The sequence below is a fragment of the Lactuca serriola genome, chromosome 5, assembly GCF_051521515.1.
Source record: "Lactuca serriola cultivar US96UC23 chromosome 5, Lser_US96UC23_V15, whole genome shotgun sequence".
Lineage (NCBI taxonomy): Eukaryota > Viridiplantae > Streptophyta > Magnoliopsida > Asterales > Asteraceae > Lactuca > Lactuca serriola.
In genome coordinates, this window is record NC_136412.1 from 205,688,052 (window position 1) to 205,714,015 (window position 25,964).

General features: G+C 35.2%; 2 protein-coding genes across 2 annotated transcripts; both read left to right on the forward strand.

The window, feature by feature from the left end:
• Positions 1 to 15,236: 15,236 nt before the first annotated feature.
• LOC145050105 (calcium-dependent protein kinase 11-like) lies at positions 15,237 to 21,418 on the forward strand. Its single transcript, XM_078998410.1, has 5 exons — positions 15,237 to 15,348; positions 17,506 to 17,646; positions 17,745 to 17,860; positions 21,091 to 21,258; positions 21,359 to 21,418. The coding sequence occupies exons 1-5, from the start codon at positions 15,237 to 15,239 to the stop codon at positions 21,416 to 21,418; spliced, it is 597 nt and encodes a 198-aa protein (XP_078854536.1).
• A 1,853-nt stretch (positions 21,419 to 23,271) lies between these two features.
• Positions 23,272 to 24,617, forward strand: LOC145053495 (putative WRKY transcription factor 11). The gene is made up of 3 exons (XM_079001550.1): positions 23,272 to 23,841; positions 23,934 to 24,062; positions 24,146 to 24,617. The coding sequence occupies exons 1-3, from the start codon at positions 23,318 to 23,320 to the stop codon at positions 24,309 to 24,311; spliced, it is 819 nt and encodes a 272-aa protein (XP_078857676.1). The 5' UTR covers positions 23,272 to 23,317; the 3' UTR covers positions 24,312 to 24,617.
• Positions 24,618 to 25,964: the final 1,347 nt, after the last annotated feature.

Consider the following 25,964-nt stretch of genomic DNA (forward strand, 5'->3'; position numbering starts at 1 on the left):
TGTATCTTGAAGCCACTAAATTTCCTTCTCAACTTCAGGCTGAAGATCAATATGAAAATCAGCCATAAAATCTGCTACTGCCTAAGATTTTATTTTAGACATTGGCTCATATCTTAATTCATAAGTACTAACTTGTACAAACTAATTAACCATTCTTCCTAACATCTCAGCTTTTCTCATCACATTTTTCATCGAATAGTTAGTTTCATACACAAACATGATGAGTTTCAAAATAATGGAGTGGTTTAGTTGAAGCACAAATAAGACATAAGATTAGTTTTTCAAGATGCGAGTACATGGTTTCAACATCTAAAAAACTCTTACTTAAGTAATATACATGATGTTGAGTGCCATCTTGCTCCTTGATGAAGACTGTACTTGTTGTCTTCTGGGACACGACTAAGTATAGGAATAAGGGTTCTCTATCTTCAGGCTTGGCCAACAAAGGGGCTGAAGATATATATTTTTTTTAGCTCTTGAAATGCTTTTTCATGTTCTGGTGTCCATTCGAACTTTTTGTTCTTCCTCAAGACATTATAAAATCGTTTTCATCTTTTAGATGATTTGGATATAAACTGGTTTAGGGTTGTAACTCTACTTGTTAATCTTTGGACATCTTTGGAAGAAGATGGGGATGGTAAATTCCAAATAGCCTTAATTTGTTCTGTACTAGCTTCAATTCCCTTCTTTGTTACCATGTAGACCAAGAAATTCCTTGCGTTTACACCAAAATGGCATTTGGAAGGGTTTAGCTTCATGTTAAACTAATCCAAGATGTTGAATTCTTCCTCGAGATCTTGTAGGTGATCTCTGGCTTTCTTGGATTTTACTACCATGTCATATATATAGACTTCCATGGTTTTTCCAAGTTGATGTTTGAACATCTTGTTTACGAGCCTTTGGTATGTTGCACATGCAGTTTTTAAACCAAAAGGCATTGTTGTATAACAATATATACATGTTGGAGTTATAAATGTTGTATCTTCTTGGTCTGAAGGCTCCATTTGGGTTTGTTGAAATCCGAATAAAGCATCCATGAAGTTAAATATCTCGTGACCTGTAGTTGCATCTACCAAAGAATCTATGTGTGGTAAAGGAAATGGATCTTTAAATCATGCTTTATTAAGATTCGTAAAGTCTACACACACTCCCCAGTTTCCATTCTTCCTTTCAACTACCACCATATTGGCTAGCCATCTTAGGAATTTTACTTTTTTTTTATCATATTGTCCTTGAGCAATCTTTCAACCTCTTCTAGGATGATCAACTGCCTCTAGGGTGAAAATTTTCTTCTTTTTTGATGAATTGGCCTGAAACTTGGATCAATGTTAAGTTTATGGGTTATTACATCCTTAGATATACCTATCATATCTTCGTGTTTCCAGGCGAAGGTTGATTTTTGGTTTTTTAAGGAACTTGGTAGGATCTTTCTCAAGATCTTGATCGAGATCCGTGCCCAGTAGCACCTTGATGTTAGGATCCTCGGGGTCTAGCAAGACTTCTTTGATGTTGCTTTCTTTGGCATCCAGAACATCTCCTGCCTTTTTCAATAATTGTCATGCTTGTCTAGGAATACTTGAGTTTTTCATCGAACTGGTATAGCAATCTTTGGATCCTTCTTGGTCGATCTGGTCTTGAATACTCCCCATGGTCTAGGCATCTTCACACATTAATGGTAAGTTGAGGGGACGACTTTCATTTCACAGATATAGGACCTGTCTAAGACAATATTATAGCAACACAAAGAATCAACAACACAAAAACGTTGGATAGAGTTAACTCTCTCTATGTATATTACTTACTTGATCTCTCCAATGGTTTACTTACTTTCACCATGGAATCCTACTAGGACTGAGGATCTTCAAACATCTCAGATTTTGGGATGCTCATCTTGTTAAGTGTCTCTAACAAGCTGATGTTGACTGAACTGCCACCATCTATCAAGATTCTTCGAACGAAATGGTTAGCCATGTAAAGTGTTATGACTAACCCATAATGGTGTGGATAAAGGACATTCTCCCTATCATATTCATCAAAAGAGATATCCTTCTTATTGGTCAAGAATGTGTTTTTCTTGGCCTGTCTTCCTTCTCCATCTTGGAACTTCTTGCATGTATCTTTGCTGCAGAATAAGAGGTTCCACAAATGCCAGATCCACCAGAGATAAAGTTAATTACCTTGGCGTTTGAGGGAGGAAATGCTAATTTTTATGGTAGAATTTTGGGATATAGGGATCCTTGGGCAGTCTTGTCCTTTTCCTTCCCAAGAGTTCTTTCAAATTCCTCTTTCTCAATAGATAGCTAATCTATTTCTTAAGGAAAAAGCATTCTTCGATAAGATGCCCGGAATCTTCGTGGTGAGCGCATCATTTGGACTTGTCCTTCCATCCTAGGGTCTTCTCATTTTTCTTGGGTACTCTTTCCATCTCCCCAAGATTTTGCATTGCATAGAGTAGACCTAAAACATTAACATAAAAAGGGTAATTAGATATCTCAAGATAAACTTCATCTTCCTTTTCATCCTCTAGAGCATTGACCCAATGGTTCTCGGATCATGAGTAAGGTTTAGCTCTATAGGATTTTTGGAAGGAAGATTCATTCTTCCTGTTAGGATGATTAAAGGACTTGTTTATCCTCGTTTGGATCTTTCTGTCTTCTACTAGCCTGATGAATCTCAAGGATCTATTTCTGACTTTGTCCAATTTCTAGCATGGTTTCATGACAAGAACCTCGTAAAATGGAGAATCTTTCTCTAGTCCCATCTTGAAAGCTTCCACGGATGTCGCTACATCTATATGTAGGATATATAGGACTTCCTTTCCAAACCTATTATCATAATCTCTCAGCGGGTCATCGGTGCCTTGAGTTACTCTATAAAGATCACTTGTTAGTTTTTCAAAAGATATATTGCAAGAAAACTAATTATTAAATAGGTTAACCAAATATGCGAAGGAAGTAATAGAGTAAGGAGGAACATTTAGGAGCCACTTTAATGCGGATTTTGTAAGGGTTTAACCAAAACCCTTGCATAAACAATCTTCCTTGATATGTTACAGAATTAGGATTATTTCCATGCGCTCTCTATATTGGGCGATATGCTCCTCAGGATCTGTGATCCTATCATACCCCTTAATGTTTGGCTCTTGAAACCTATTTGGGACCTCAATGTCTCATATGGGGGTGCGAATCTTGAAATCATGTGGCTGACAGGTGAAACTTTTGGTATTGGTTTAATGACACCCGATACACTTGTGATCATATCTCTTAGTTGCCTTAGTTCATTTGCCATGATGGGACTTATCCCAGGCTCTTGGGTACTATGTGAGATGTTGAATATCCCTTCAAGATCTTAGGAGACAGGACCTCTCATACTAGGAGTTGCTCCATCTGTATAGATAGGAGCCTGTCTGAATATAAAGTCCCCAGTTTGGCGTTCTGAAAATGGTCCGGTCTCGAAATTCAGGGTCCTGAGTTGTAAGATTAAAGATGAAGTTGGTATATTTTACACTTATCTTCTCAAACTTGAGCATAATGCTTCCATCTAATCGAATATCATGTTGTTGGTTTCACTTTTCTCAGTGATATGTCGATCTAATGTGGTCAGTATGGCTATGATCTCATTTTTCAAGACCATAATTGGTATTTCCTGAGTCGTACTTCTTGAGTATTGGACCAAAGAGGATGTTGGGATTGCCTTCTAGGGATTTTGACACTTCTTCTTTGTGAGGTGGCTGCATGAGGAGGGGGAAGGCTCTAACAAGCTAAGATGGATGGAATAGTGCTAGAAATGGATTTTGGTAAAGAATACATTCTTGGTTCAGAAATGTTTATGTGATTGAAATTTTGAGAAAATCTTTTCGAGTAAATTTTAAGAGAAAAATGTAATAACACTACATGTCCCATGGATGGCGCCAAATTGTTTTGCTAAAAATTAACAAACTAGTTTTGTAACCAAATTAGTAAGTGTGGTATGATGTTTAAGATAAGAAGTTGTAAACCAGAGTGTTAAAGATCTTGAAATATGTCGAAGATCTTAGTTGTGTCCAAGATCCTGGGTATAAAACTAAAATGCTTAGCAAAGTGTTTAATGAAAATGTAATATTTCGTAATCTGAATAAGTGTATTTTTGGGACAAAATAGTGTTACAGTCATTAATAAATGATTTTGAATAAGAAAGTTGTAAGATACTCAAAATGGTAACAAGATACCACATAATATCTTGATAAGTCAATGTGAAAACTGAAAAACAATCAAATAAGTATGCAATAAATGTTGTAATCGATCAAACAATCATAAAGGAGTAAAATCAAATCAAGAAAACAGTTATGTACGAGGAAAGCCCTTAATCCTTTTGGATCTCCGACATAAACCTCAGAAGGTGATAAACTTACATGCCCTAGAACTTATATTAAATTGTAAATAAATGTTATTAGTGCTACATGATCTTAGAAAGAATGTGTTTGTGTTCAAGTGTCAAAAGACTCAGAGAAGAAGAAGAAGTGAATGTGTATGTGTGTGTTGATCAGTTAGTCTTTTATACATAACTAGAGTAACTAAAATTTTGAGGTTATTGGGGCTCTCCTTGAATTTTACTTGACCCAACTTTCTCAAGGGTCATCAACATTCATGACGCATTAACCATGTGTAGTTGACTTGGTCTATTTCTTTTTCTTTAAGCTTCAAGACCCTACACAAGATTTTACAAGAAAAATGATGGCAGTCCAAGATACTGAATAAATTCAAGATCTTGGGCTTGATTGAGATGTTAGTTCGAGTTCAATGTATAAATGGTAAGTCAAAATTTCTACCCAAAACACACACTATATAATAGTCCTCTAAAATCTATTGAAAATTATTTACCAGAAAATTTTGATGATAGTATTGACGATAACGATGAAGGTACATGTGACGAAATAGATAAAATGATGGCGCTTATTGTTGTTCAAGAAACTAACTTAATTACAGATTATTAGTAGTTTTTTTGTGATGAAATGTATATTGGTGAAATATCTACCGAATCTGAAAAAGGTCGGTTAGAGGATGGATTTTGCAAATGAATACAAAATTCAAACGTCATTCCTAGGTATGCCTCCTATACCGCCTTATCTAAAGTTGGCTAATGATCCTACATTGTAATACCTTGATTTTCAAATATTACATTTTGACTCTTTGAGTGAGATTTATTTGCAAAAAGTATCCCATGTGCCAAATTGGGAAAAAGGTTTGCCTACAGGGGTACGTTGGGCATACTCCGGCCAAGCAAAACCCTAATTATTTAGGCTTTGATCACTATATATTCATCTTTATGTCTCAATACCCCTTCCCCTCCTCAGCCTCCATATAGAAAATCGCTCCTTAGCATACCCCAATCCTCTCAAGTGCATTTTATAGCTTTTATTTATATTTTGGTGTCCTTGAAGGAATACGTTAGAAGAGAAGATCATCCTTGAAGAGTGGAACACTTTGGATCTAGGATCCTACCATATTTTGACACCCTTTTGGAGGTATAAAGTTCTAAACTTGGTCTTGATTTCATTTAGATTTTGTTAGCCTTAGATTTGTGGCTATTTTGGTCCCCATGAGTTTGGTATTATGAGTATGAGGTACTCTAATCCTTTTGAGTTGTCCTTTTAGACGTTTAGGAGTGTCTTGAAGGTTAAAAATGTGATCTTGGATGTGATATTTAGCCCATGCATGTGTTAGAGGGTCTTATTGGGTTAAAAATATAACGTTTTGGACATTAAACATTTTATAGCCATGCAAACTCATAAAGTTGGAAACTTTATGACTTAGGACGTCATTTTGGGCTTGGATCTGAGTCTGAGCGGAAGGGCCTAATGGAATAAGCTTTAAATGGAATTTTGGGACTGGACAACGTACGCTGGGTGTACCTGGAAGTCCGATGCGCGTACGCGGTCAGCGCCCCACTTCTTGGTCAACATCAGAGTACATTGGGCGTAATCTCATGGTACGTTAGGCGTACTCCGCTTGAGAGGAATGTTGACTTTTAGACCTTGACTATTGACTTTGACCGAGGTTGACCAAGTTTGACTTAAGGGTATTTTGGGCATTTGGAGGTATAGATAAACCTTGGTCTCTATCTGTTGAATATGTGACCTGGAGAACTGGAATTCAGAACAGTGTATTATTCAGCTATTCATCAGAATGTGAGGTGAGTTTTCCCTACTATAATTACGGGTTGAAGGCACCAAGGTTGGCCCATTAGATTGATATCCTGTTCTACATTGATTAATGATATGCTGAGTATGGGGTAGATTTGTATGATTATATAGCTACTGATATGCATAGACCGGTAGATCGGTAGGAATACCTTTGATTTTTTGTTGCATGATTGTCTGTCTATTGAATATGTTTGTTATCTGTTATATGTCAAAATATTGTGTTGGGTTGAGACTTTACTACTATATATGTGAGTCAACAGACCGAGGGTATTCCGGTTTGATGACTGAGTATGCCCGTTATATATTGGTATTCCAATCCGAGGACTAAGGGGACCTATTGTATATTGGCATTCCAGTACGATGACCGATTAGGCTAGGGGTAATCCAGCCCAACGGATGTGGACCCATGGGTATTCCAGTCTGATGACTGTTTAGACTCAACATGCTTGTTTGTATATGATATGTGTCTTGTGTGCTGGTACTTTGGGGGAACTCACTAAGCGTTGGCTTACAATTTTAGTTTGTGGTTTCATGTACTTCAGGCGACCGTGGCAAGGCACAAGTGTGACCATGCACGTCCTTGGTTTTATGATTGATTGCATCTTTAGAGACTCTAATTTTAAATAATCTTTTGAAAACACTGGTTTTGTAAACACTTCTTTTTAGTAAATGGGTTGTTTTGATAAGCTTAAATTTATTGTGATTTTTGGGATGTTAAAAGTTGGTACGAGAGCCTTGGTTTGAGCAAATTGGAGGAGCATCCGTGTGAATCCAGACTCAAACTAAGGAACAAAAAAAATTTTAAAAATGATTTTAAAAAATAATCAAGAAAGGATGTGATGTGTACGATCAGCCGGAGCCAGTAAGTAGGCCCCAAGTTACCACACTGTTATTTGATATAATGTTATGATAGAACAATTCTAGTGATGGGCTTGGGATCTTCAAGAATTACATGCTAGAATTGCACGATTATATAATGTCTGATAGCCTAGGGTTTTTTCCTTATATGAAATTGTCATCGTTATTGTAGTTTCTTAGTGTATGCATCAAAATTATACATAACTAAGATTTTATTGCCTGAGAATGTTTGATTTGTCCTTATTTCCTGTTCCTTATTTTGCTGTGTGCTTAGGGTAGAATCAAGTAATCGGCTGTCTATAGGATCCAGTTTTATGTATGATTAGCATACACAAATGTTGTAGGTTTGGTGGAAGTTTCATGGATGAGTTATTAGGGGTTAGCCGACCAGTCGAGGGATGTCTAGCCTTTCCCTTGGAAGTGCTTTAGTGTAGTTGTTACGCTGTTGAGCAGGTTTTGGGAGTACTATTATGAGTAGATGACTTAGAAGACTTAGGATGATTCTTGAGGAAAGTACGGATAGGTTTGGAAGGTAGTATTGGGCCTGTATTACTAGAAGCACAAGATCCATACTCGAACCGAGAAATTTTTTGGGGATTCTAAGGAGTTGGTCGAGGGAAGATAGCATGGTTTGATACCAAGATTTGTGTCAGTGGTTCAATATCTATCAATCTTTTTGTTATGGTTGTTCAGGCATGAGGGTGGGTCTGGTAATTGTTGTGGGCCTCAGGGGCGATGTTAGTTGAGTTTTATGGTTCAGACCTAGGTGAGTTTGTTGGTTTTGAGGACTCTAGGGCCTTGCTTAAGGCCGTGCATTTGAGTCGCAGGACTCAATAAGGAAACGATTGTTATGATTGGCTTGAGGATTGCAACTGGAAGCTGAGTGGTTAAAACATGGATTGGAATGTTGCTATCTATGGCAAGGATTATATCCTGACAGTTTTCGAAGAAGGAGTGAGCAGGCTTGTGACTTTCAGAGTTAGGGTGTAAACTCAGCATGGGGGCTAGTTGGCTGTGGTGTTTGGCGGTAGTATGACAATGTGGGAATGTGCGAGAGGATTGATATGGTATGGATGCTTAGTGAGGCGATCAAGGGTCTGTTTCCCTTGGATATAGGCAGGTCATTTAGCGAATTGACGGTTGGGATTATAGGCAAGGAGTGTATGTTTGGGATAGTAATTCGGTGTTTTGCTTATGCATTTTCATGAAGTCTTTAATGTTAAAAGAGGTTTTGATTGGAAAAAAAAAATTGAACTCTTCATCTGAAATTCAGAATCTTTTAGGGTTTGCTTGGTCCTTATCTGGAAGATCATCTTGCATGTGTTATACCTTCCAAGAGTTGGGGATGGTCTGTACTAGGTTGAGTCAGTTTGACATATGGTTTAGATTCATCACCAATGGGTGGTAGTTCGAACCCCTTGTGGGGGAGAACTAGGTATTCTGCTTGGAGAATCATTGATATGTTCCAGTTTGTGGTGTTGGAAGAATGGTTCATAGGGATTTGCGATGCAGGTATGTGGGACTTCGGTGCAAGACTTGGTCAAGTAAGGGGTGTAGAGTAAGTGGTTATCAGAGGTGTGTGTTCAGGGGATACGCGAGTGTTCTCTCAGCAAAAAGTAGTTGGTCAAGGAGCTTGTTGTAGCCATTAGTTCCTTTTGGGAGTCCAATGAATAGATGAGGGGCCTCTAGGATCACTCAGGTTGAGTATCGGTTGTTGAGGGATTTATCAGCTCGTTGTATGGATCACTATTTATATTCTAGCTTGGGCGGTTATCGATAGAGAAATCAGTTTCAGAGTTGGGTACATTCAGCTCTGTTTGGGTTTGGTTAATTGAATTAAGTGTCAATTCATCTTTGATCATTAGGGATTTCGTTCATCATTAAGTGGAGGTCAGTATTTTAGACTCATACTGAGGTCTAAACATTGGTATTCTAGTCCGATGATTGAGGGAGCAAGACAGACATAAGTTGTGGGCCCCGAGGGCAAGCCATACTTATGTTGTGGACTCAAGAGCAATCCAGATATGAATTGTGGGCCTGATAGGAAAGCCAGAATCATACTATGGGTAATCCAGTCCAATACATGTTGTTGTTTGTATATGTTATATATTTGTATGTTGGTACTTTGCGGGAAATCACTAAGCTTCGTGCTTACAGTTTTTTTTTATGGTTTTAGGTTCTTCAGAGGACCATGGCGAGGCAAAGTCGTGACCGTACACATCCTTGGTTTTACTACTGATTGGATCTTGGGAGACTCTGATTTTAAATCATGTTTTGGAAACAATGGTTTTGTAAACACTTTTATAAGTAAATGGATTTTTTGAAAAGTTTAAATTGGTTGTGATTTTTATGGATGTTACAACCGAAGATCTCTTCATGTCATTACTTCATTTTCTCAAGTGCTTCTCACCATTGTTCTGCTTGTTTGGCACCAACGTCTCATTCATCTCGGTCATCATGTCTTCAAGCATTTACTTAATAGTCGTTTTATTTCTTGTCCTTCAATTTTTTTTTACTTTATGTGAACCTTGTCAACTTGGGAACTATGTTTACTTACCATTTTCTATCTCAATATCTATTTCATTCTTTCCATTTCATATTATTCACTTCGATGTTTGGAGCTCACCTGTTACAAGCTATAGTGGTATGAAATATTATGTCATCTTCCTTGACAAGTATTCTCATTTTGTTTGGATTTATCCCTTACGTGCAAAATATGATGTTTTTTTTCAAATTTCTTCATTTTTGTGCTTTTGTTAAAAATCAATTTAATACCGATATCAGACAATTCCAATGTGACAACGGAGGTGAATACAACAATAAGCACTTCATACACCTTGTGACACACATGGAATTAAAATGTGTTTTTCCTGCCCACACATATCTCAACAAAATAGAAAGTCAAAACGTATGTTGCACGCCATCAACTATGTTGTCCACACCCTTCTTTTTCATGGCCAACTTCCACATGAATATTAGGTTGAAGCCTTACATATGGCAGAACACCTTCTTAACATTCTCTCCTCCACGACTCTCAACAATGACATTCCTTTTCACAAACTCCACAATAAAATACCTACCTATCGTCACCTTCATGCCTTTGGTTGTTTATGCTTCCAGCATGTCTAGTCTTCTTATAAACTCTCTCCTTGATCAACCTCGTGTGTATTCCTCATATTCCTTCCAATCATAGAGGATATCGATGTCTTGATCTTCACTTCAAGAAAATAATTATATCTAGACATGTCGTGTGTGTTGAAATCGTGTTTCCTTTTAGCTCTATGAATCCCAATTCTGCTCCCTCTTATTCCTTTCTCGAGGATCATGACCCTTCGTTTAATACTCACTAGCCCCCATCATCACCAAACACTCCCACCAATTCCCCCCATGAGTCTCCATCTCACTCTCCTAGCTCGCAATCTTATTCTGCCGAGAGTCCTCATCAGAATCCTACTGCTCCTCATGCTTCCCTCGAAAATCTCCACTGAGACAGTCTCCCTCTACAGCTGATGTGATCAATGACGATGATACATCCCCTTTATCTGAATATCAATGTTCCTCTTAACACGCTGATCTATACTTATCCTATGGTCTCTCGGCTAAGACATGGTATTAAGAAACCTGTTAAACACCTAAATCTTCACATTGACTCTGAGTCTCCTCTTCATCATACTTACTCACAAGCTTTTGAAGATCCAAACTGGCTCAAAGAAATGCAAGAAGAATGTGTAAATCTAATGGAAAACAAAACATGGACCCTTGTTCCTTGTCATATAGTTGTAAATATTATTAATCACACATGGATTGTTAAAAAGAAGCTAAATGTGGATGGTAATCTTTCTTGCTACAAGGCACGTCTAGTTGCAAATTGACAAAGTCAATGACCCAATGTTGACTGTGATGAGACTTTCAACCTGGTTGTTAAACCCAACACCATTCGTACCATCATGAGCATAGCGGTCACTCACAAGTGGCCTATTCAATAGCTTGATGTGAAGAATGCCTTTCTTCATGGCCATCTTTAGAAGATAATCTACATGCAGCAACCTCCTGGTTTTCATGATTCATCTTGCGCCATCATGTCTGCCTTCTTTAGAGATCTCTTTATGGTCTCAAACAGGCACCCGGGGCATGGTTTCAATGATTTATTACATTTATTTCTCGCATTGGTTTTACTAATAGCATGTGTGATTCACCTTTGTTTATCTACAAACAGGTCACCCAAATTGCATACTTACTTCTTTATGTGGATGATATTGTCCTCATTGGTAATTCTGCACAGCTTTTGACAAATATTTCATCCATACTTGGAATCGAGTTCTCCATGTTTGATCTTGGTGATATTCATTATTTTTTGGGTATCTCAACCACTAGAACTGTCGACGGCCTAATTTTGTCTCAACGAAAATACGTCATGGAGATTCTAGAACGTACATCTATGCTTAACTGTAAACCAACATCCACTCCCACTGACCTGTATACTAAGTTTGATGGTTCAGGTCCACATGTTCCAGACCCTACTCTATATCGTAGTCTGGCAGGTACCCTTCAATACCTCACGTTCACCAGACCTGACATTACCTATGCAGTTCAATAAATTTGTATTTACATGCATGATCCACGTGGGCCTCACTACACAAATTTGAAGCGTATTTTACGCTATGTTCATGGTACAACTGATCATGGTCTTTAATTTTTTTAGCTCTGACACATAGGACCTTATTGCCTACTCGGATGCACACTGCGTTGGTTGTCCTCTCACTCGACATATTACCTCTTGTTGTGTCCTTTTAGGATATAATATTCTTTCATTGTCTTCAAATCTCTAACACACTATCTCCAGGTCCAATGTTGAGGCAAAGTGTTGCGGTGTTGCTAATTTGGTTGTTGAAACATGTTGGATACGCAAATTACTTCTTGAGCTTCATTATTCTCCCCATCGGGCTACTATTGTTTATTGTGACAATGTAAGTGATGTTTATATGGCGTAAAATCTAGTTCAACATCAATATACCAATCATATTGAGATTGATCTTCATTTTGTTCATGACATGGTTGCTTTGGGCCAGGTTCAAGTGCTTCATGTTCCCTCCAAGTCTCAATATGCAGATATATTTACGAAAAGTTTTCCTTTGGTTTTGTTTCTTGATTTTTGGTTCAGCTTGAACGTTCGCGATTCTACCCCCGTTCAAACTACGGGGGTTGTTAACATACATATTTATTTTGTGTAGTATTTGTATCTAGATTGTTATCCCATATGTGGCCCTTGGTCCATTGATATATATTTGTATAAATACGTTTATCGAAGTAATAGAATGCATGAGATTTTATCACAATTACAATTTAATCTCCAACCATATTTTCATTTTTTATCCATTAAAGTATCAATAAGGTATTCTATTCTTGTAACTTACATAAATTGTTAAACACACTCATTCTATAATTTGTTTTTTAACAAATATATATTCTATTTTTTTTAATTGAAACTTCAACTTTATTTTTGGAAAAAAAAATATTACTTCATATTTGGAGTAATATATATTTCTTAAAAAATGAGGTAATAAATAAGGTAGAGTTGCAACAAGGATGGAAGCAAAAATAGAAGAACAAAAATGATATTTAAGAATGGGTTGAAGATGTTCTAAGGTTGAAAGGTATACTTCCCACGCCAAGGAGCATAGAGAGCTTCCAGATCAGTACCGACACCACTATAAACCACCACCATGGTCGTCGGTGTAGTCCCAACCAAGAAGAATAATGTGCACCATTGTAGCCACCACACGAAAAATGTCATTCAGTGTCTGTCCTAGGGGTGTGCGAGTGGTGTGGTCATGCGGTCGTGCGGTGCCTCTGATTTTAAAGGGCCTCCGGATTTAGGGAAAATATATAGTAATGGTGTTGATATTTTCATAAAACATATTTTTATGTGTTTTTATTAAAAAATAGCAATTAGCTATATACACAATGTAACATTTGGTTTCAATCTTAAAGTAATTTTAATTCTGAAAAAAATCAATGAAAATTAAAAAAAAAATCAAAATCTTATCATAAATTCTATAATTTATCAACAATTTAAGAAAAATATGTATATAAAAAAATACATATGTTTCTAATATAAGTTCAAGCAAATGTTATAGTTTTTATAAAACTCACCAAAAGATCAAACAATAACAAACCTAATAATGTACCAATATATTATCGGCGTTACTCATCTATCTCGCCAAAAACTATCATTTTTCTGTCTTGAATCTTGATATATCGTTGAGTTGTTGGTAGTCGTCTTGTCCTCCTCTAAGTTCTCTAACCGACTCCCTAACTACAACTGCCTATCTCTTATCACTTTAAATTTCCCACGTATGCTTAACTTATTTCTCTCCCATGCTAAATGATCATTTTTATTTGAATGATTTGTTTATGAATTAATAATGAAGTTAATGAATAATAAAGTTGTGAAACTAAAGAAAACAATGCTCTTGGTTTTTCCTTTTATACATTGCGAATTGTATTTATAATTATATCACTATACTTTATAGTTTTAGTTTCAATGTTTGCTATAAAGGGGATGTCAACGGGACCAAAAGAGAGCGGAAGTAGATGCCCCGCCCCCGCCCACAAAATCAGTTATTGCCCTGACCCCGATCCCCACCCTCACCCCCTGAATCTCCCGATTACATAGCCCCTGATCCCACCCCGAATACCTTCATCACCCCCGATCCCGCCCCGTTCCCCCGTTTTATAGGCTTAAATTTGACTTCTTTTGCTAAAACAACTATCATATTTTGGACTAAAAAAACTATTTTTCATAACTTTAAAAGCCTAAAATTTTGTTTTTTAACAACTAAAAAATTAAACATCCAACATTACAAAACGACAAATCCAACAAACTTTCAAATATAAAATACAGCAAATCTAACATTACAAAAAAAAGTACGACATGTCAAAAAATATATGACCAAATAACTATTATATATATATATATATATATATATATATATATATATATATATATATATATATGACCAATTCACTATCATATCGTCGTATGTTGTGAAGTGGAATAAAGTTAAAAAAACACTAAAATTAAATAATGTATTGTTGTTATATATATATATATATATATATATATATATATATATATATATATATATATATTCTATTAAATATACATTTTTTATATAAATATACAAACAAACCCCCGCGAGAGTACGGGACGGAAATACCCACTCCCGCCTCCGACCCTGAAAATAAAACAAGGTTTAATCCCACTCCCGTACGGAATCGGGGTCCCACAAAAGCTTTTGACATCCCTAATCTGAGTAGAGTATTAAAACATTGACAAATTTTAGGGCGGGGTGGGGGAGACACGCAATGGGCTGTACATTTTCTAGTTTGTAATATTAATATAATATAATATTTAGAAATTTAGAAAACACAAATTTTGTTTGGTGTTCTAACTTTTTTAAACATTAACTTTCGATAAATATCACAAATATATTTTGTTAAGTTATTAGCATTGATATATATATATATATATATATATATATATATATATATATATATATATATATATATATATATATATATATATATATAGGAGTATGATCAAATGAGAACACCTAAAATGTTAAGAACGCGAGAACAGATCTGAACCATTTAAATACTTAGATCTAAGGTTATTATTAAATGGACTATTTATGAAAAATTCTAAAACTAATGGTATTAAAGTGTAACTTTGAAATGATCAGAAGGGCATAATAGGAATTGCAACTTTATCTATTTCCTATAATTTCTCACCCTCTCACATATTTCCTCTCATTTTTCTCCTATTCCCCCGTCTCTCTCGTCTCTCTCTCTCTCTCTCTCTCTCTCTAGGGTTTTATAACAAATCCGCCTCCATCATAAAACTCACGCCATCATCGATCTGGGCATCACCCAGTATTACACCATCACAGACCTAAACATCGAATCTATACAACTCTTCTTTCTCTTCAATCGACGCCACGTACAAGAAAAAATCACAGGTAATGGTATCAATTATTAAACTCGAAATTGGACCTCTTCTCTTCTTTAATCAATCGTACCCTTCTAAAATTCTCTTCTTTCTTTCTTGAAATTAATCACAGGTTCTGTTGATATAGAGTGAAATAACAAGCCACTAGTTGACTTTTGGTGCTTAACTGATCACTAAAAAGGAAAAATGAAGGCAGAAGATTTTTGGCCCGGTGGTTCAGTGATGGCAGACCCGTTAAAAGGGGGAAACGGCAACGATCCTCTGTCCTTCTTGAATCTGTCGCCAACAGTAAACCGAGGTAAGAATCTCTAGTATTCTTTTTTCTTCATCTTCTTCCTGATTTGATAAGAACAATAAAAAGAACAAAACAGATGAAACATCAATCCATTGGGGGTGTTTGGCTATTATTTTCACAAGAAATGGGAGAAGAAGAACATAATGATTCCTTTTTTATTGTTCTTTTTGAAATCAATGGGGTTTGATATGTGTTATTGTGTTTGGAGTTTGATGTTTGGCAGAATTTGATAGGCTCAACTGGGTGTTTGGATTGGGTGTTTGAGCTTTTTGGTTTTTGAGAGGGGAATATAGAGGGAAGAGGGAACAGAGGGGGCTGCTGCAACAATTGCCAAGTGGAGGAAGGCAGAAAGAAAACGAAAACAGGGGGTGTTTGGGTTTCTTCATGTGTCATAAAAGAGTGGGAGAAAACAGAGGGGGCTGTTGCCCTTGGCTCGCCGGAAACCACCAACAAACACCTCTGGTGGGGGTGTTTTTGTTGCACCTCGAAGACAAGCGAAAAAGAAGGGAGTATGAGAGGAAATGGAAGAATGAAAAATTGTATTTATTTATGAATAGCAGTGTATTCATTTGTGAATAGCAGTGCATTCATGTGTGAATAACAGTGAATGAATAACAGTGCATTCATGTGTTAATAATAGTATATTCATTTGTGAATAACAGTGAATGAATGTATTTATTTATGATTAGAGGTATTCATTTATTCAATTCTGAATAACAAGGTACTTGTTTCTTAATAGCACTGTATTCATTTGTGAATAATAGTGTAAACATGTGTTAATGAGTATATTTATTTATGATTAGAGGTATTCTTTTTATGAAGAATGATAATTTTTACACTCTTTTTATTTTCAATTGATTAAGAAAAGAAATTGGATTACTTGTAAATTGATGTGTATTTATTTGTGATTGAAGTAGTATTAGGTTTCTTGAAAAAAAATCATTTATGAATACAAATGTACTAATTTGGTGTTCGGTTTCTATTCATTTTTTTGAACAAAAAAAACTGTGAAATAGAGAAAAAAAAATTGTTTTTTGTAAGAATTTTTTTTTCAGTTTTAAAATACATTTTGGTAAAAATGTTTTTTTATATTCCATTAATAAGAAAAATAAAAAATTGAATATTTATTTCTTTTTGGTAACTGGTCCTAAATTTAAGGGAATTTGATTGAATTTTACTTTATTTTAATTTAATTAAAATATACAATTACTAGTATGCCCTTATATATTGATTGGTCCAGAATTGTTCTCGCGTTCTCAACCTTTTAGGTGTTCTCATTTGATCATCTCCCTATATATATACATATATATATATATATACATATATATATATATATATATATATACATATATATATATATATATATATATATAGGCTTAGGTTATTTTGTTTAAAATAATTATTGTGTTATTGTATGCATAAATGTGGTCCAATCAAATTTACTTATTTTAAGAAAGTGATTAATATACATTATTGAATTAAATATAATTGAAAAATTCATCTTAATTACTTACAAGGGTAATTTAGTCAATTAATATAGATTTAATAAAGGAAAATTGCATTTTTTAAGGGATCATAGATTCTATTAATTTTAAAAATCCGATTTTACGAATTATAATTTTTTTAATTCGGACATTATGATAGAATATGTTTATGAGTATATTCAAAAATAAAAATATTCTTGAACCATAAATAATAAAAATATTCATGAACCTATTGATGATGACTTTAAAAACTTCTTGAAGAGTAACAACATCTATTAGAATAACAAAATCTTGAACAATCAATTAAAGAATAAAAACAAAAAATACATTATTTCTTATAGAATACGGGTAACAATTGTTAAGAATTACATTTATTGTTAAAGAATAAAACTAAAAAAACAATCAAAACGGGGAAGAAACATCAAAATCTAACAACGACTAATACATTCTAAAAGAATAATGTGGTTCGTTCTTCAAGCATCAACTTCTGTGATTCCAACAGAATTTGAATTTCGTCATTCCATTCCAACGTTCACGCCCTTGATCAGTATGTCTCCTTCACGCATTCTATAAGAATAATTGCTATGAAATTGTACATTTTAATACAATTACACATATTCTAACAGAATGTCATAAAAAATACATAAAATCTTAAAAAGCATGGAATGGTGAACAGAAATGGAAGTTGGGATATATCAGCAGGTGTTGAATGGTGAACTTGACCTTGAATCAGACCCATGGCCAAGTATATCTGAAAGTGCAAAAGATCTTCTTAGAGGAATGCTCGTAAGAAACACCAAAAAGTGGATGACAGCAAGTAAAGTTCTGAGTGAGTATCAACTACTTAAACTCTCCAATTTCTTTGGATATTTTTTTTATTTTGAGTTTCCAATTCTATATTCTCATGTAATGTAGATCACCCATGGATTCAAGCTGATGGTGTTGCTCCAGATAAGCCTCTTGATACTGTTGTTCTATCTCGCTTGAAGCAGTTTTCTGCCATGAACAGAATCAAGAAGATAGCCATAAAAGTAAGTTTTATTATATATATTATGTTTACCATTTTTTGCTTAAAGATTGAGATTAGTTTATGTCACACCCCAAAACCAAGAACGGCGGAAACGTTTTGGGGCGGAGGACGTCATGTACAGTATCACAACAATGAAAAGTAGTAAACAAGCAACAACATCATCCATTGCATTAATAATATAATTATTATACAAGTGTGTTCTGTCAAATTTTGATAAACACTAAAGCATAAACCAAAATGAAAGATGAGTCTTGAACGAGCTCCATCTTCTCTAAACCTTGCATCGGTACCTGTCTATGATGACCTGAGGATACAAGTAATTTTGAAAGCGAGTATCAGCTTTGAAGCTGGTGAGATCATAAGTATTTTAGTGTCTTAATTTGTATGTAAGAATTTTGTATGTATTGAAAATGTATGTAAATCGTAAGTATTGAAAATGTATGTAAAACAACTGTAACCGTTTGAAAAACTCTAGAAATCCCTATGATTCCTACTATTATAATAGGGAGTCTTCTACCAAGACTTAACTGATCTATATGTAGTCTTCTACCAAGACCTAACTGCTCTGAATGTTCATTTCTTGTAAAAGTGTGTAATTTTCCAAGTGTAACTATCAATAACAAAATATAGTTTTTACATTTAATGTTTAAGTGAAAAGATCACTAAATATATGTAAAGGGAAAATTAATGTAGTACTGTAGTGTAGTGCTATAAGAACTACTGCTGTACTAACTACCTTAAACCAGATTTATATTAAGGTATCATGTGATTAATTGCACCATACTATCGACTGGTAACAACGACAAAGGTATGGTCGTAAAAAGAAATGACGTTTGGCACCCACAGACCTGCAGGTCCGACTGTAGCTAGCAGCAAGGTGTAGGATAGTCAATTCAATATAGATCTATACGCAAACTCACGCTCTCCCTCCAAAAGACTCTGGCTACAACTCGGGCCATGACATTTAAGGCATGCTCCGATACAGTGGATCACAATTTTGTCAACGTATTTATGTATATGTAATGTACTGAAATGTTCTACGTGTGCTAGCTGTAATGTGTGTTCTCTCTCTATCTAGCAAGTATAGTAATGTACTGTAATGTTCTAGCTGTAATGTATGCTCTCTCTATCTAGCAAGTATAGTAATGTACTGTAATGTTCTAGAAAGTATTGACTCATTGTATGATATCGCGTTCTAGTAATAGTTCTAGTATCTTCCGAAACTACCCATATGGTAGCTTACTAGTAATTTAACAGGTACGTATGAACATGGATGTATACCCTTGCTACCCAAGGGCATTGGATGAACTGGAAGGACCTTTATGACTATATATGTACACATGATATATAACAAATATTTAAACGACCTTCAGACGAGTACCCGATATCCCACCAGACCACATCCAAATTGAGGAAAAGGAAACAAGGTGGATAGCCTTCCTAAGTCTTTTAAACATTTCTTATATAACTATACATATAGAGGCATGCAAATTATAATATAAAAGCAATAAAATAAGTTTTGTAAAACCTTTGAACATAATTATCATCTAAGAAAAGATCGACTTGATGTCAATCTATAAAATGGTTTGAAGGCATGGGTTTGATAAAACAGTTTAGTATAAAGAAACATTTGTTTGAAACACAATTGTAAATAAGTTTGAAATAAAACATACAGAGTAAAATGTACAGTGTAATAAGGAGTTTTAAACACATAAAGTGTTTATGAAAAACATTTGAATGAAACTGTTTGATAAAACGGCTAATGTGTAGCCAATCATTTGAATGCTGCTTATTAATCACATGTGATTGATATAATAATTAGCATAATTCTACTTGTATCCCGCCCATAAAACGTTTAAAAACAGTTAAAACATTGATTAAGGGGTATGAACTCACCTATTGTGGGTGATACGGATGAACTGAAGAGGTAGGACTGCTAGGTGTCAAGTGAAGACTTTAGACACACACAATGGTCCTAATTACATATGAAGACATATGTATATAAACAATTTGTGATTATAACACTAATTAAACATGTATAAACATCCTAATGCGAGGAAAATACTTTTGGTCAAGTGCTATGAGGCTAATGGGTTGCAACAAAGGAGTGCAGACCTCTTATAGGAGTTTATGGTCAAAAGACCATATGTGTTGGAGTTTACGGCCCAGGGGAGTAAACTCCTGGCCGTAAACTCTCTATAGGGTCCCTAAATGAAGCTTAACATTATTACAACTTAAGTGGTGAAGTGCTTCAAGGCTTAAACAAGTGTTTGGGCTTCCTTTTAACTCCTTTGAGGAGTTTACGGCCCATGGACCATATCCCATGGAGATTACGGTCGTAGTCTCCCTTGGAAGGGGGTTTTGTGGTGTTTTCAAGTCCCTAATTTATCTAAGAATGAAGCAAGGAAATTGTCCAAGGCTTTAGGAGAGTTTATAGCACTATTTGGCACTATTTCTTGGAGTTCACGGCCCTAGAACTTCTTGAGCCGTGAACACCTTTTTCTTGGTGTTCTAAAGGTGTTTGCTAGTCCTAAACACATTAGGGTACTTGTCTAAATTAGTCTCTTGGCTTAAGGAAGGTTTTTAGGGCATTTTGACACTTAAAAATGGAGTTCACGACCCAAGAACTTCCTTGGCCGTGAACTCTCTTCTAGCCATGATTCTTAATTGTTTTGTGGTCTTAAACATGTAATGGCAGCTTCTAGGTTCATTCCCAAGGCTTTGAGGGACATTGGGCACACTTTTGGCCCATAAAAAGGAGTTTACTCTCCAAGTGTTCTTGGGCGGTAAACTCCCGAATCTTGGGGTTTTGATCCGATTTTGATGTTATAAAACACAATCTAAGCTATATAATACAACTAGATAGAAGTACTCACGATTTAGGATAAAAACCCGAAGATCCGTGAGAGAGAATTCGGCTTTTCTCTAGTTGGAAATGTAACTAATGAATGAATATGGTTCAGATTTCTATATATAGTCCTGAGATTTTTGGTAGAAAATATTTTTATTCTCGGAATGAACTCTAATATCCTAGAGTATTGGAATAACAATGTTGCACAAAACCCTAGTGCATCCATTCTCCTGATATCTCCTTAAGTGTAAATCTTGAAAAACTGTCAAACTTATACCCAAAGTATGGAATTTCACTGTAACTGTTCTAACTTCTATTGGCTTGATATGGTTTGTTCAGAATGGAAATTTCGGGTTGTCATAGTTTAGTGATTTGAACAGGTTATTGCTGAGAGTCTATCTGAAGAGGAAATTGTTAGATTGAAAGAGATGTTCAAAATGATGGACACAGATGGCAGTGGTCAAATCACATTAGAGGAATTAAAGGAAGGGTTGGTAAAAGCATGCGCCAACTTTAAGGATTTAGACATGAACAAACTTATGGAAGCGGTAGGTAATTCACATTAACTACAATAATTGATTAATTTCCATGAACGCCTGCAAAACTATAAAAAAAAAAAACCTAAATCGAATCCAAATTAAATTGCAGGCGGATATCGACAACGATGGAACGATATACTATGGGGAATTTTTGATTTTTAATTTTTAGAATCTAAAGGGTAGAATTTCAATAAACAAGAACATACCTATTATTGAGCAATTTCAAGCAAGCCCTTCTCAAGCTTTTGGCCCCTTAATTCCATAACCTAGAGTAGACACACACATGATAAAATCCAAATAAAAAACCTAAGAACCCATTGAGATTGTGCGAATTAGTTATACAAATTGAAATTATGTATTAAATGAAAATTGAAAAAGACCATTAATGGAGATGGAGATGTGAGGAAGAAACCTTGAGGGGGCGAACTGAGAATCCTTTGCTTATGGCAAGACAGGTACGAGACAACGCAAGATCAATTCCTAGACCGAATCCATCCAACCACCTGGAATCAAGCTTCCTTCGTATGGCGTTTGGGGGAAAAGGAAAAGGGTGTTCTTTGACTTCGAGTGAGACATCTGCCCTAATTTTTGAAGTACGCACTCGTATAGAATTTGAGTGAGAATTGAGGTGTATATTGGAAGGATTAGTGGGTGAAAGTGTAAATAATGTTGGCAATCCATGCGTCTGCGCCATTTTCATTCTCTCGTTCCTGATGCCCTTCATCACCTTCATCGATGTACAAGGTCGATAACGACTGCCCTTCTTTTTGTTTCAGGTCATTATCGACGACTGTATATAAGAAAATAAATTAGGTTAAGAGTGAAGGCTAGCAAGATTATAGAGATTATTTTTGGAAGTTATTAAACAAATGACTAAATTACCCTTATTTATTTTATTTAATTATTTAATTTTGATTGGCCCACATTTATGCATACGATAACACAATACTTAGTTTAAACAAATTAACCTAGCTCTCTCTTTCTCTCTCTCTCTCTCTCTCTCTATATATATATATATATATATATATATATATATATATATATATATGTGTGTGTGTGTGTGTGTGTGTGTTAAAAAAAAGATGTATCTAACTAGAAAATTGAATTAGGTTGTTCTAAACATAAAAGAATAACAAGTTATTCATAGTCAAATGGGATATATCAATCGATTTATCGTTAAACAAATGCCAAAATATCATTGTAATGAAGAATGAGCTGTAAAAGAATATAAAGAAAAAGAAGTTGAATTACGTGTGCTAGAAAACATAGATGAAGTTCATGAAGTTGTGAAAAAACCTCGAAAAAGTTTATGATGTTGTGGATGAATCTAAAAAAGAAAAAGTTAAACCCCAAGTTTCAGAAGATATCTCTTGTGTAGATAAAGAAATGACCGCTTTGAATGGTAATGACGATGACAAAGAAGATATTTTAGTGAATGTATATGGTCCTAACAACTCGAACATCTAAATAATTAATACATAATGTTATGGACCTTATGGTAATAAATTTAGAAGATGGTAGTTATAAATTTAAGTTTTAAATTTAATGATACCAAATTACTTAATAATATTTTACCAGAAATTTTTTATTGGACCTCACTTTTATTTTCACATAACACCATATATGATATATCATACCCGAGCCTCATGCCATTGGTTGTAAATGTAAACTATTTTCAAATTGTCCTCGTATTTTTGTCAACGGTCTTGGTAAAAAAGAACAATATAAAGTTCCATCCACTATTTGTTAATTCAAGAATTTAATATTAATAATAATAATATGTTTTTATCATTTTGTCATTTATTTGTTTATTCTTTCTTATTTTTGCAGTTAAAGTATTCAGTCCTTGTTAGACTTTTCTGAATTGATACCCTCTGCTCCTTTGCCCCTTTATTTATTTCATTCTCAGAAAGTCAAACAAATCTCCACCGTCCGATTAACTTCCCATCTCTTTGACTTCACTTTCCCAAACCCCTCTTTTATAACCCCCGTCCCCATCCCCAATTTCTTCAATCTCTCTCTCTCTCTCTCTCTCTCTCTCTCTCTCTGAAGCATTTCTTCTACAACAATGGCGGTGGAATTAGTTGGAATTCAGACCGTTGAACACCTCAATCGCATCTTCCAGCTGCAGAATCACGACTACGCTGCTTCTTCTAGTTTCAAACAAGCTGTCTCCGCCTTGAAGCGCAGCGGACACGCTCGCTTCCGCCGCGGACCTTCATCTTCTGATCCGCACGCGCCTTCAATTTCTTCGCAATCTGAAGAAAAGCTGCCGATAGAGCCTCCGCTGCGGGAGTCAACGGCGTCTGAGAAGTTTGATTTGAAAAGATCTGGTACGGATACAACGTCGTCGTTTCTGTCGATAACTTCTTCTGTCGCTGGGGGAAGTCTGGAAGGAAGCGTTTCCGATGGTAAACAGTTGTCTTCTTTAGGGATAGTAGCACCGACTCTGTCGTTCTCGTCGAGGAAACCGCCGCTTCCATCATCTCACCGGAAAAGACCCAGCACTGACCGGCCATCAGGTTCCTTACAAGGATCTGGAAGAGAGAACAACTCGGTTTCTCGCTCCGGCTGCCATTGTTGCAAGAGAAGGTATGAACAAATTACACGATTCACCTTCGCGAAAATACACATTTCACTTATTTTTTCCATCGATTAACGTTTTTCCCTTTCTGATTGTTCAGGAAAACCGGATCAAAACGAGAAGTCAGAAGGATTCCAATAATTGGATCAAAGGTAGAAAGTATACCAGCTGATGATTACTCTTGGAAGAAATACGGTGAGAAGAAGATCGAGGGATTACCCTTTCCAAGGTAATAAATCGCAAAATATCCCCATTTAATGCAATCTTCCACAAATATCATAGATATTGATCTCGATTTTGATGAATTTGCAGAGTATATTACAAGTGCAACACAGTAAAAGGATGTCCAGCAAGGAAACGAATAGAGTTATCTCTAACCGATTCAAAAATGCTTCTTGTCACATACGACAGAGAACACCGTCACCATCACACTCCGACGCCGGTACCGGCGAGTTTTTCCGGCTTAAAGATTCATTGAAGATTTGCGAGCTCAATTGGCACCTTATCACTTCGCACAATTCCTACAGTAAGCGTTTTCCCATCAATTCATTGAATGAATTCCAGCTGCATCAAAAAATCTCCGGTGAAACACCATGGAAATGTTCATCATCGTTGATGCAAGGTAATTTTGATTTCAATGGGGGAAGCTGCTGCTGCCTGTATTTCGTATGAGGATGTTAAATATGGAGGGTGTGATTTGTAAATTACGTAAAGTAGAAGGCACTGAAGTGTAAAGAAAAAGGGTAAAGAGGCCTTGATCTTAAATGCGATTTTGTTGAAATTATTTTGATTCTTCTTTTGTCTTTTATTAATTAAAAAAAGTCAAATGAATTTGAGGTATATGAGTACGTAGACTCTCTTTATTTGAGAATAAATTATTATTAGATAAATTATGTCAAACTATTTAATAATTCGATGGCATTTTTAAAGAATAAAAATAGTAATAAACGACTATTAATTTGTAAAAGTATTAGGGTTTAATAAAAAAAATATCATCTAAGTCTTTGATTTTATATTAAACTCAAAAAACATTTATACACAATTTTGATTTTATATTAAACTCAAAAAACATTTATACACAATTTTGTCGGACTTCTGATCAATAAACAGGTTAAGTGATATAGTATCTTGTTAATCAATGATGTTACGTTATTCAAATTTTATATATAAATAATTGAAATTTATATAGTTTTGAGTAAAATTACAGTTTTGGTCCCTGTGGTTTACACCTTTTTATAGGTTTAAGACTAGTTTAGAAAAATTGCTGACAATAGTCTTCTTGGTTGTAAAATGCTACATGGTTGGTCTATTTCAATTAGACTAGGCAATTTGATACACGAACACGATACAAGGTCGGCCAGCGAGACGATGGGGGATAAGCTTCATCGTCGAGAGGGAAACAGCCCGGATCACCAGCTAAGGCCCCGAGTTTTCCGTGTATGTGTTTTAGAAATTGGTGTTTCGTGTGCTGATAACGTATTTTAAATTCGTGTTTCGTGTCTTATACATGTCAAACACGAATTTACCTGTTTAGACACGTATAAGACACGATACGGATTCGTGTTGACACGTGACACGTACAAACATGTATATACACATATATACTTTAGGGTTAAATTTTATATTTATAATATATTAAGGACCAGTTTCGTAAAAGTCAATAATTAGTTTATAGCGCTAGCTTAAAAAAACCAAATAAAAACGTGTCTATTTGTGTTTTTTCATGTTTTCATGCAACACGACTGAAAAACGTGTCTATTCGTGTCGTGTCACGTGTCACACGAATTTTTTACGTGTCGTGTTCGTGTTTGATATCTCAAACACGTTTTATAATTCGTGTCGTGTTCGTGTTTAACAAATTTGTGTCGTGTAAATTCGTGTCTGACACGAATACACGACACGCAGACACGAATTGTCATGTCTAATTTTAATGGATCTCCATTAAAAGTATATGAAATCACCAAAGTACCCTCAAAACCAATTTATTTTTTAATAAAACTATAAACTAAAGAGGCTAAATTTGTAATTTACTCATTCATATCCAAATTAAGAATACGATAAGTTAAAATTTGTAATTTACTCATTCATATCCAAATTTTTTGTAATTTATTCATTATGACCCCTTCTTCCT

Bases quoted from the DNA above. Each gene is read 5' to 3' on its own strand.
- LOC145053495 (XM_079001550.1), top strand. From the start codon at position 23,318: ATGGCGGTGGAATTAGTTGGAATTCAGACCGTTGAACACCTCAATCGC. The intron at 23,842-23,933 runs GTATGAACAAAT...CTGATTGTTCAG, and splicing joins TGCCATTGTTGCAAGAGAAG to GAAAACCGGATCAAAACGAG. The intron at 24,063-24,145 runs GTAATAAATCGC...ATGAATTTGCAG, and splicing joins GAGGGATTACCCTTTCCAAG to AGTATATTACAAGTGCAACA.
- LOC145050105 (XM_078998410.1), top strand. From the start codon at position 15,237: ATGAAGGCAGAAGATTTTTGGCCCGGTGGTTCAGTGATGGCAGACCCG. The intron at 15,349-17,505 runs GTAAGAATCTCT...AATGGTGAACAG, and splicing joins GTCGCCAACAGTAAACCGAG to AAATGGAAGTTGGGATATAT. The intron at 21,259-21,358 runs GTAGGTAATTCA...ATTAAATTGCAG, and splicing joins TGAACAAACTTATGGAAGCG to GCGGATATCGACAACGATGG.